The following is a 12,971-nucleotide window of genomic DNA, read 5'->3' on the forward strand; positions in this document are numbered from 1 at the left end:
TAAGGATTTTAGGGATGAGTGGAAACAAGAATGAAATTCAACACAATTTTCACAATCACACTTGACTCACCTTCTTTGTACACCACGGGGCAGGTTTTTGGGAAACTGCCCCATACAATGGACGGTTTTGCCCTGGAAGCGTCCAGAGGATGCTCCCAGAGCATCCGATGGACGCTACGGGGCAAGAGCATCACTTGGATGGTTTCAAAAAGCGTCCAAGTGCTGCTTTTCTGGCCAAAGCGTCATTTGGACGCCCAAAAAATAGCATCCATTGGACACTCTCCTCCAGGAGTGTCCGATGGATGCTTTTCACGCAAATGTGCGCTCCGACAATCGGACACTCCAGCCGGAGTGTCCGATGGACACCAAACAAGTTGCCCAGCGGAAACTCTCGGTTGAGAGTGTCCAATGATTGCAAGAAACACTGTGCATCACCCTTGATTCATGAGGGTGTCCAATGGACACAAAAAAAAACCCCTTGGACACCCTTGATCAAGACTGTGCAATTGATCTGAGTGTCCAATAAACTATTGGACGGCGAAGGGTTGTGGTTTTTGCGGTCTATTCTTGGTGAAGGTGGGGATCTTTCAATGTGCTATCTATGTGGTGTAGTTGGGAGAGCGAGGCTCCCCACACAACGGGCAAATAGGTGTCGTTGCGGCCTGCAGCGTCATCTGACATTGCATTTGGGGTCGCGGCCGCAGTGACTGCGCCTACTTGCGCAGTCACGCGGGCTTGCAACGACAGGGTGACGCTGCATCCCGCAGCAACAGCTACATGCCTGTAGTGCCATGTGATCAGATGTGCCCTAGGTTGCATGTTTGACCCCGTCCGCGAGTCAGGCCACTCATTTTTTGATGCCGGCTGGAGTGTGGAGCCATCCAGCGGATGGTCCTTCAATCATCCCCTGAACGTTCCCTGTTCCGTACATGGGATGGTTTGTTTGAACCATCCGACGCGAGGGAAGTACAATGTCCGTCCAAAGGACGGACTCCCCCGCGCAAGAGCCGGACAGCCAAAGGTGCAACCATTGGTCCAACCAATGGATGTCCTGGATGGCCCGTGGTGTATCTTTGACTAGTTATAACACTCTTTTTTTTCTTTTCTTCCACTTCACTTGTCTTCCCTTCTTTCATTTTTGGGGTTGGTGAGGGGGGGAGTGTTGTGACACATCACTTTTGCATTTTATTTCACATGCTATTTTACTACAGATTATGTATTTATGGTTTTTGTTTTCTCCCCAACCCAATTACTATGTACATACATTCATCTATAAGAGCATCCACCACCGTCTTGGTAAATCTTTAGCTAGCCAGCAAGTCCCGCGAGGCTTGGTTGCTTAGCTAAAGAAAAAACCCACCCTTGCCAGCCGTTATCGGCTCAATAGGTAACACAAATTTAGCTAAAGACACCAACAGCACCCTCATGTCTATGTAAGTACTTATTTAAATACCCTTGGTTAAGTAGCACAGCACAAGAGAATGACCAGCTCAACATACGGTACATGTGTGAAACCCCGGTCATACACACCATCAATGTCCGTCGATTGTATGGGTTGGCCGGCTCATGCATAGAGAGGCTTTAGAGCATCCACCACCGTCTCTGTAAACCCGCTCGGTAAGGCATATTTACCGAGTATGTAAGCAATTTTCTACCCCCGTGCCCTCTTTAGGGCTCTTTAGCTAAATAGTTGTTTGGTAAATCTTTAAGGCTCGCTAGATTTACCAACGGCTACAGAGCCTCTGTAAGACCATTCTAGCAAGCCTGCCAACTGCCCTCGCCACAAGACCCAGCACATGTACATACACAGCAGATAAATACATACATGCCAGTAGCTCTCCACCCCTCAACCGGTCATTGATCAACCGGTCATCGATCAACCGGTCATCAATGGGATGACCGGTCATCAATCAACCGGTCATGATAGGATGACCAGTCCTCATAACGGCCAGTCATGACCGGTCATTCAATAGGTTGACCGGCCAAATGTTAAGACCACCACACTGCACTTGAAAGACTGCCGTTTGAACGGCCATTGATAGTATGACCGGTCATTTGACTGGATGACCGGTCATTCATCTCATTCATCAATCGGATACTGGACGACCGGTCATTCGACTAGATAGCCGTTGATCCGATTGGATGACCGGTCAGTCGACTGGATGACCAGTCAGTCAACTGGATGACCGGTCACGGTCATACGATTTGATAGCCGGTCATCCGATTAGATGGCCGGTCATTCGATTGGATGACCGGTCAATCAATTGGATGACCGGTCAGTCGACTGGATGACCGGTCAATCAATTGGATGACCGGTCAGTCGACTGGATGACCGGTCATTCAATTGGATGACCGGTCAGTCGACTGGATGACCGGTCATTCAATTGGATGACCGGTCAGTCGACTGGATGACCGGTCATTCAATTGGATGACCGGTCAGACGATTTGATGGCCGGTCATTGATGGTACAATGACCGGTCACCAATAGTATGACCAGTTGATAAGTCGACCGGCCACCAATTGTATGACTGGAGGGTGTCATCAGCGGTGTCGTGTTCCTTACCGAGGGGTGTATGTATGTACATACATAAACACAAGGGTGGAGTTGCTGCTAGTTGGTGTCGTTATCTAAATCCACATTGCCTACCGAGCCAATACCGGCTGGCGAGGGTGGATTATTTCTTTAGCTAAGCAACCGAGCCTTGCGGGACTCGCTGGCTACCTAAAGATTTACCTAGAAGGTGGTGGATGCTCTTAGCTCGATGTACAGCCATTCCGAAAAAGCTTGGCTTCTTTGGAAGGAATTTCCACTGGAAATTCCTTCTGGATTTGCCAATGTTTATGCATCCAACATCAAGGTTGGACACATGATATCCAGACCTGCGAGCGCAGTTGCTTGCAGGATCCCACCAATCAAGCCGTTTGGTAGCGGAAAAAAAACACGCCGGCCGCTGGGACCAGCACCATCCAACCTCGCGAACAGGATAAGTACGCCATCCAGGGTAAAATCAGCCAAATCGCTTGATTCTGAACTCAGAATTAGGAAAAAATGAAAGCAAGGAGATGATTGAGGGCATCTGGCTGCTGCATATGCACCCTGCATATAAGAATGAGGTGGGCATGAATATACATATCTCCAACCTTGCCAGTGATTATTGGCAAATCCGAGACAAAGTTTGGGTGGAAATTCCTTCCAACAAAGCCAAGCTTTTTCGGAATGGCTGTAGTAGCCTGCGGGCTACGCACTCTGCTCCTCGCCGCAGTCGAGCTATCTTCTCCTGGAGCTTCCTGGAGAGCTGGCGATTCGCTACCACTTCGTAATTGGCGGCGCTGTTGTGAGTTCAATTCCCTCGCCCTCTTGAGCCCTCTTGCCCTAACTTAACTAAGTCCGAAGTTGGAGGCGCGAAGCGCCTCCACCGGAGGGACTTATGCGGTATCGGTGATTTAGGGCTGAGAGCAACGGCCAAAAACCAACTCCCCAACAAATGTTGCTATAGCTCCATAACCCCCGGTGTTTCCACCAAAATTTTTGGATAATCTGAAAGCCATACATCTTGGCTAATTTTTGATGCACTTTCATGTCACATTTCTACCTGCCCCACCTCTTAAAAAAAACATCAAAAACTCATCTGTCTTAGCTGTCATGGGGTTTTCTCAATTCTACATTGACCACATTGTACGATTGGGCACCAGCAAGAGCCACCAGAAAAGGGTATGATATACCCAGCCTTCTGATGATTCTAAGTCTGAATGTAGAGGGTGATTACACAAAAACAGAACCACCCAGAGGCCCTGAATGTTGATGTACCTCTCAGGCCAAAATCACCTGTAAGGCTTAAGTCCCTCCCAGAGGGAGGCCTTCGGCCTCCCTCGGGAGGGACTTAGTTAAGTTAGCCTCTTGCCATTTTGCGGCCATCTCCCACCCACCAAACTCATCACGGCTTCCCACTCACACTTGATCACTTTTGACATTGTTCACCATTACTCAGGTGTGCGTATCACAAACCAGGAGTCGCTGCGAATCTACACACTTCGATCCAAGACGACCCAGTTTTCTACATCAACCAGGTATGTGCAGTCAATCAAGCGTCGTCTTACATCTACCATAAAGCTCTTCACTCATTTCTTCCATAAACTGGATGATTGTTCAACACCTGCCTTTGAAATTTACAATCACAGCAAAGCAGGCCCCAACATGCCAGACTTGATTTCACCTACATCCGACGTAGCGTTCAAAAGAATCATGGGACAGTCCTCGGTTCTGATACCATTTCTCAATAGTATCTTGCAGCAAGAAGGCGTCGTAATTGCTAAGATTGAAAAAACTGTCGAAGTCAGAAGTTCCACTCCATCGAATCCAGTCAAGGAAAGTTGGCAGCAACGGCAGCCAGCTTCAACAATCGGTAACGTGCGGTACGCGGCTAATGAGCATCCGGGGCTTGACAAATCAAACTGAACCGGGCGCTACGATCTTGTAGTGGTAACTGATCAAAATACTGTTATCAACATTGAAATGCAGCGAGCTGCTCAGCCTTTCTACCTCGACAGAATTGCGTACACGGCTCCAAGCCAGTCTACGTTATATCAATATGTGATTTTAGGTGGAAAAGGCTGCCGGATGTTCCTGAGGATGTGCACCAAGATTGGCTTCTGTGGATCGCACCACATTACAAAGTACAATCACACCGCTCCCGAAAACCGGACAACGTCCCGGCTATACCACAAAAGAAACCGCCTACTCAACACGTCCTCATATCCCTCCCAACGGCTCGTGACGTTATGGGCGACGGCGTCAACGACACCTTGGACAAGTTGGTTTGGATTTTGGCCAATGTCGGACTTGATTCGAAGTCGGAAATGCTGCCTGAATGGACTCGGACCGACCAACCTGCCAAGCTACTCATTGATCAGCTCTTTTATGATCGTCTTACTCCTGAAGAAAAATTTGCCTACGACAACTGGGCATCTGCGGAAGCTGAATATGAAGCATCTTGGCGTTTCCAAGTTACAGAAGATTTGAGAGAAGAGACGGACAAACAGATAGAAGAGATACGAAACCAATTCGAGGCCAAACGAAAGAAATCAGAGGCTGAACTTGAGGAGCTTAAGGCTAAACTGGTCCGGCGTGCTGGGCTAGAGGAGGAGCTTAAGGTTGAACTGGTCAGGCGTGGTGGGCTAGAGGCTGAACTTGAGGAGCTTGAGGCTAAACTGGTCCGGCGTGGTGGGCTATGAGTGGTGGTAGATTACTCAATGGAACAATGTGTTGAACCAAGCCTCGGGAGATACACTGTAAGTCGCTGAGTTCTCAAAGGAAATGCTAGTGCCTTGCTGCCAATGCTGGCCGGCCAAACTCCAGTTTTGGATAGTTTGCTGACATTCCCCATCTGTCAGTCCTCACTGTCAGCTGTCAAAACTTCTGAACTTTTTTTCATTGATTGCCGTCTCGAGCAATGTTCTCCATCTTTTTTTGAATGTCATGTCTCCACTCATTGTGATTTTGCTTGTGAAAATGAGCACAGAAGTGTTTCTATTGTCTTGACCGAAAGCTTGGACCTATTTTGCCTTGTCTTGGTATTTGTTTAGAGCATCAGCATCGGTGGCTAAGTTAGTATGGACTAACTAGCTCAGATTATGCTTGGAATATGCTAATCCGAGTGGCCAACATGTGTGCATATCTAAAGATGTTTCTGTAGTACTAGCAATTTTATAGATTATAGTGTGATATGTAAAATCAATAACACTTATGTAAAAAAAAAAAAGAAAAAAAAAAACGGACTTACATACTTTGCACACTGCGAAAAACACTGCGCGCACTGCACAGTGCACGGATTCCCAAACACTTTGCGCACTGCGGATAAAATACACAACTCTTTGAAGTTTTTTTTTACCAATCAATAGACAGGCTTCCCATTGGCCTCTCTGAAATTTTTGAGAGTTTTTCAAATCATTCTTCTATGTTAAAAAAAATCATTAAAACCAAGAAGAAATGTACGATTTGGGCGCCTAAAATACAAGGTTCTCATAGCCCCAAAATCCCAAATCATTTATTGAGTAATGGAACATATAAGAACACCTACTTCAGAAGTTTTTAGCCACTTTTTGCAAGGACACAGGTCTGAAAAATGAGGATGACTTAGATGCAATGTGCTAATATGTGGTAAAGTTTCTTATTTTTCAGACCTGTATGCTTGCACAAAGTGGCTGAAATTTTTTGAAGTAGCTGTTCCTACATGTTTCATTACTCAATAAATTATTTGAAATTTTTGGGCTATGGGAACCTTGTTTTTTAGGTGCCCAAATCCCACATTTCTTTTGGTTTTTAATGATTTTTTTTAAACAAAGAAGAATGCCTCAACAAACCCCCAAAAAATTCAGAGAGGCCAATGGGAAGCCTGTCTATTGATTGGTCAAGAAAAATATTCAAAAAGTTGCATATTTTACCCGCAGTGCGCGAAGTGTTTGGGAATCCGCGCACTGTGCAGTGCGCAAAGTAAGTCCGAAAAAAAAGAGTGGCCGACCGCATTGGTGCAGATTTGCAGGTCCAAGGCTGTCGGATATTATGTGTTTAAGTGCCTGTATGTTATGTGTTGGGCACCTAAACACATAGAGTTCTTGCATACAGCTAGTCCAAAAGGCCTTGCGACTTGGGCCGCGGCTCAAGACACTTTGTGCAGCAGCAGCAACTCTTTTGCGCAGCTGTGATGCATGGCAGGCACCAAATGAATTTGATGTCATTGGGGCTGTTATCTATTGACTAAATGAAGAAACCAACAGCAATATGAAAATGGACTTGATGCCCCTTGACTTTTTTCAACTCAAGGAAAGTCACACCGGCAAATACCTAGGTTGCATGGTTCAGTACATATGTAGTAGAGAAATTTGGATTGTAAAACCAAGTGAGCCTTTAATTACACTGCCTATCCATTATCAAATTTCTCACACATTCCCTCTCATCAAACAAAAAAGATCTGCGGGATTGCTACTGATAATAGGGGTTTCAAAGCTGACCAGATGCGACTTGCATGCACTTTTGCAAGTCTTCTTGAACACTGAGTTGCAAAAGTGCATGCAAGCCACACTGTACTACAAGGGAGAGGCACAGTGGATATGTTGCTTTGCTCATATCCTCAATCTGGTAGTCAAAGCAATACTTCAACCTTTTGGTCGTCCAAAAAAGTCTTCCGGTAGTGGTGGCCCACCAGATTCTGATAATTCCAATCACAAAGAGGAACCACAAGATCTTATTGAAAAGTAAGATGTGCTCGGACTCTTTGACTTAGATTCACCATGGGAGTTTCCTTGGCACTTGCGTGCAAGTGCCATCTCTGAACTCAGTCATAGATTTGGTTGGATCTCAGTTAGATGCTGGTTGGAAGGCAATTTCATGTCTGCCAAAAAGTAATTTTATAAGAACTGGAATCATACCAAATGTGTTGTGCAATGTCTGTGTAAAATGTATGCAATACCTATGCTGAAAACCAGGCCAATTTAATGATAAGGTTTACTTGATCCTCAAGCTTGACCCCAAAGTTCCTCATATTTCAATCATCATGATTTTTGACCTCTTTGGAAACCCATACCCATCAGGTTTCTCTGAAACAGTTTTTGTATTTATTTTCAGGGCACACACCAAAAAGCTGCCAGTTTTTTTTGAGTTGTTTCTATTACACATGGTTAAAACTTTGGATGGAGTGTAGTGATACTGTGGGAGGTAGAGTGTGTCCCTAGTACCCCTTGGCGGGTACACAGGCGGGTACCCGTGGAAGTGTGCAGGTATCTGCCGGGTGCGTGTGTCCAGTCTGGGTCCAAACTCCAGCAGGTACCCACGCACAAATCACCATTCTGCACAGCTCTTCTTGCCCCTAGTGCCCATTGGCGGGTACTAGGTACCTGTAGGCAGGTACCCATGGAAGTACGCAGGTAACTGCCAGCGGGTGCGGGTGTCCATTCTGGGTCAAAATTCAGGCAGGTAACCACACCCGCCGCAGGTACCCGGGTGCAAAGTGTCAGCTCTAGTGGGAGGTCTGATTTTGCTCTGGTACTACGGTTTGACTTTGGCACTGTGGGGCCAACTGTCACAACACCATGTAACCTGTGCCGGTTTCTCCGACACATTGTGTCACACAAACGTACACGCACGCGTTTGTGTGACACGTAGACCATCTCCCAGCCATGTCATGCCAAGGATGAGTGCCCTGCAATCCCAGGGGCAAATTAGCTGAATCCTTCAATAATTGTACAGTGACCCCGCCATGTAAGCATACATGTTGTAAGCATAATTTGCTGTAAGCATAGGATTTCCGTCCACCATCTTTGGTTACCGCAAATTTGATTCTTTTTATGCATAATGCATATTGCATTATCTGACTTTCATCCATCAGTACAGAAATCCTGTTGAGGAGATTTTCTGAATTCATTCACAAACACTGGGTAATCTGTGGCTCCCCTGGACTTGTCCCAGAATTCTAACTCCCTTGGGAAAAAATTTAGCAGCTGAAGAATGTGTCACACAAATTTTCACATGTGCGCTGGTGTGTCACATTTTTCATCACTGAGCCAAGTGATGCCAACCTGAGTGCTTGTGCGGAGCCAGGGGCTTAGGCCAACCCTTCAAAAATTGTTTATAACATTCAGCCATATGTACACAAATGATTTTGGTGATAGTTTCTGAAGTCATACACAACTCCTAATTAATATGAAGTTTTTTCCAATGTACTTTTCCCAGAACTTCAAATATTTTGTGAAAAAATTCAACAACTAAAGAGTGTGTCACACAAACTCACATGTGTATCAACGGTGAAACAGATGTCATACAATGCGATATTCCACATTTATTGGTATTGCATTGTTGGGGCGATGCACCATATTGCTAATCTGCTGTATTGCATTGCAAAACCAATGCATCGCATTGGCATTGCATCACTTGATCGACACAGCGGGTGAGAAAACCTTGCATTGCATTGTAGAGACAATGCAATGCAATGCAACCAATATAGGCGCAGATATACCAATAAATATTGGTATCACATCTATTGGCATTGCATCAGTTAAACCAATGCACATCCAACAAAAAGCCTGTATTGCAACGCTCAAGCAATGCGCTTTGAACAATGCATATTGCATCGGCCTTCCAAGACAATGTGATTCAATGCACAGTATTGGGAGGTATTGTTGATGCAATATGGCCCAATATCAATGCGCGCATCGTATCTGTGGCACTGTTGTGTGTATCTTTTTGTGTACCATTAGAATTTCTGGGATTTATGATAAACACATTATAGAATGAAATATATAAAGCTGGCACTTTGCACCTGGGTACCCGCAGCGGGTGCAGGTACCTTCCTGAAGTTTGACCCAGAATGGACACCCGCACCTGCTGGCTGTTACCTGTGTACTTCCATGGGTACCCACCCGTACAGGTACCTAGTACCTGCCAATGGGCACTAGGGGCAAGCAGAGCTGTGCAGAATGGCAATTTGTGCGCAGGTACCTGCCTGAATTTGGAACCAGACTGGACACCCACACCCGCACCCGGCAGATACCTGCGCACTTCCACAGGTACCCGCCTGTGGGTGCCAAGTACCCGCCAACAGATGCAGCTCTGGAAATATATATGATTCCCGTGGTACATAAATACCTTGTTTCTTCCAAGTATTTGATATTGCCTTGCAAGGTAGTTGAAAATGTGTTCTCAAATAGTTCCAGTAATAGCTAGAGTCAAGTTGGAGCTGGTTTTCAATTGAATTCAACTCCTTTACAAAGTGCCTTCAGCTCAATTGAGCAAAGTTAAAGATAAATTCATCATTAATTCAGCATACATTGAGGCTCAAGTTGCAGGATATATCTAACAGGGTTCTTAAACAATATTGTGCAATGGCACTTGCACGCAAGTGCCAAGCAAACTCACATGGTGATTGGAAATCATCTGATCATCACCCTATGCATTACTTTATGTCACGTTTTGATCAAGAAGCAATCAATACTGAATCAGAGGATGAAAACGAGCTCGCAATTGGAAACAAGGCAGCCAAGCGCGAATTGACAGCCAACAATGAGCTCACCCTTGCCAATATTAATGATCTTGAAGAGGAAGAAAATGCTGACATTTATACTACCAGCTTGTGTTGTGGTACCCTTGCAAAGGTAATTTATTTTATTTTCTCTCAATGATTTTTCTATTTGGTTTGCACTGACATTGCATGTTGATTATTCTTCTAGTTTTGTGCAATTGCTACCAAACTGGAAAATTCCCCAAACTCCAAGGTCAAGTTCCTGGAGTTATGTTGAGAAAACAAATATGAGAAACCTCACAATATTGAGTGTGATGTTCCAACTCGCTGGAATTCAACTTATAGGCAAATCAAAAGCATAGTCAGATGTGAGAAGGCAATGTGAGCTTATTCTTCTCAAATAGGCTCATCAATTTGATTGCACTGACATTTTGTTTCAAGTATGGTGTGTCAACGGGACAAGCAGTATGGGTGTGTCAACGGGACAAGCAGTATGGAGCTCCCCGCAGGTCCCATATCATCCAGTCCAATGTCAACTTGGCACAAGACCTACTGCAGGTTCTTGAGCCGTTCTATGAATTCACCCTTCAGGTATCTACAAAGGCCTCAGCTCGAGTCTCTGAGGTTGTTGTTATGATTGATCAAATCACCGCCAGCCTATCAAACGTGATTGCAAATGAGAACGATTGTTACCCGCCTGCTTTACAGAACACTTGCCGGACCGGGGTTCTGATCACCAACAAGTATTACTCACTCCCCAATTGTTTGCCTATTTACAGTATCCCAATGGGTGAGCATTTCATTTGATACACCTCATGCTATTGGTGTACTAACTTGAACCTCTCTGGAGAAAATCAAGTTCTGCACCCATCACTTAAAGATGAATACTTCAAGCTGGCAATTAAATGGCCCAAGGTGTGGATTCAAGAGGCAATTGATCTTACTCGTACAATGTACAATAACTGGTATAGGCCAAAGCAGGCCACCTCAGCCCCAACATCATTGAACAAAGGCCCTCCAAAGGTAAGTCATAACCGGATTGTACAACATATGTACAATATCAGAACTGACCAACCTAATCTCCCAGAAGCAAACGGGGGTCCTGGTAGGTCTAGGAGAATGTCAGCCTTAGAGTCAACACAGTTGACCTAAAACTGCCTTTTATCTCCATTTTATACCTAAATGTGCTCATATCTTTTTAACCTCAAGACATAACATTGTTTTGACTTCAGATTCTGATTTCTCATGCAATTTTGACCCTAGTGTTCACAGATCACTTTACAATATCTCTATTCCTTCATAGAGTTTGTGGTTTGTGACACACATGCACAGGAGCGCCGTGTAGTCGCGCCTGAGCGCTCCCAACCACATGTACATGTGTTATTATGTCATCGAACTTTGAATTTTTTTGAAGTCAGGATCCCCCATGCAGCTGGAGGATCCACAGACTTCAGACACCCAGAACCACACCTGTAGATAGCCCAGGATCACCACCAAAGATGTGAGCCTGTGTCTCTTATGTGACAGCAGGACACAAGGAGCAGGACACAAGAAAAATGGGTGGGCACTGCTTGGATTTCTTGGGATAAAGAAATAACAAACAGTAAGAGAAAAAGAGAGAGAGAGAAAGAGATGATCTGAGAGATGTATTCAAGGTTCTGTAGACCTGTAGGTGGGAACTAACATCCACTAGCAATGCTACTCCTTAAGGGAGTGCTGCCAAGCTGTGCCAGAGATTGCAACAGCCTCTTCTCACAATGGAAACGTGGAAGGTATCTGAATTAGACAAGTCTAATCAGCCACAATTTTTTAGACTTCTCTGTGGATAGTCAAGGTTCTTTAAAGGGAAACCTATGTGGTTTGTTACTGACAAAAACCACAGAAAAAGAAGGATATGAAGTGATTTGATCCTTGTCCAATTAACTGGCACTACTAGGTGTTTGTGGGCCTGTGAGTGACTGTGACTCACTGGCCTATGGCTGTTTACTCTTTCAGCGCAGTAGGAATGATGTTATTCATTTCTCTACGCCTAGGATGGCCCGGGAGTTATTCCGATAACTCCCCAAGTCATCCAGAGTTCGGGAAAAGGGGACAAGAGGTCTCTCCTTCCTTTCCTTCCCTGTTCCCTTCTCCCCTGCCTCCCTTGCGGGTGGCTGGGAACGGGTATGGAAAGTGGAGGGGTATGAAGACGCGCCGGCGTATCTTTCTTAGCGCGGTGTGTCTCCTCCCTAAGAACCTCTTCACAGGAAGGTCTGAGCCCGACCCATAACTCCAGGGCCTGGAGCCAGCTCAGACCAACCTATCCCCTATCCCTTCGCTCTGGTGATCCACTCTGAGCCTAGCCCACAACTCCAGGGCCTCGCGGTGCCTCTTGCCGGACGGCCGCGCGACACGTAGGGACCGTGGATATACAATTTGATCCTAATTGCATTGTTAGCCCGGGTCTACTCTGCTTCTGTCACTTGTTCTATCAAATCTTCTAGGTCTTGTGGCACCTCGATGCGTAGCTGATCCCTGTTCCAATGGCCTTCCCTGAGGCCTCTTGAAAGGGTGTCCGCCCTGTTCTCCGCGGAAGTTACCCGCTTCGCCACCAAATTTATCTCCTGTTCAATCAACACCTTCTGCATCTTCTTCCACTCGTTGTTGACAAACTTGTCCTTGGATTTCCTTTTGAGGATCACGCTTTCGGTTGTGGTGTTATCGGTCCAAACGATGAAGTTCTTCCCTCTCCTTGCGCCTAGTTTCAGCAGCATAACCAGCCCTAATCGTACCGCAACCGTTTCAAGCCGAGAGATCCGTTCCTCCTCTACTTCTCCCGCCAAGTCTTTGTCCAGAATTACCAGGGATCGGAGCCGGAACTGTGCCCATCGTCTACCGATCAATACCCCGATGCCGTAACTGGTTGATGCATCTCCGACCCATCCAATTTCCGTTAGTTCTTGTCTTGGGATTAGCCTAGTT

At 45.7% G+C, this 12,971-nt stretch overlaps 1 protein-coding gene across 1 annotated transcript; it reads left to right on the forward strand.

Annotated features, from left to right (window-relative positions):
* Nucleotides 1-1,481: 1,481 nt before the first annotated feature.
* On the forward strand, nucleotides 1,482-5,232 carry PtA15_15A123 (uncharacterized protein; the record flags this gene model as incomplete). Its single annotated transcript, XM_053163298.1, has 4 exons — nucleotides 1,482-1,537; nucleotides 3,990-4,068; nucleotides 4,292-4,413; nucleotides 4,602-5,232. 4 exons carry the CDS (start codon nucleotides 1,482-1,484, stop codon nucleotides 5,230-5,232), a joined length of 888 nt encoding a protein of 295 aa, XP_053027287.1.
* Nucleotides 5,233-12,971: the final 7,739 nt, after the last annotated feature.

The sequence above is a fragment of the Puccinia triticina genome, chromosome 15A, assembly GCF_026914185.1.
Source record: "Puccinia triticina chromosome 15A, complete sequence".
NCBI lineage: Eukaryota > Fungi > Basidiomycota > Pucciniomycetes > Pucciniales > Pucciniaceae > Puccinia > Puccinia triticina.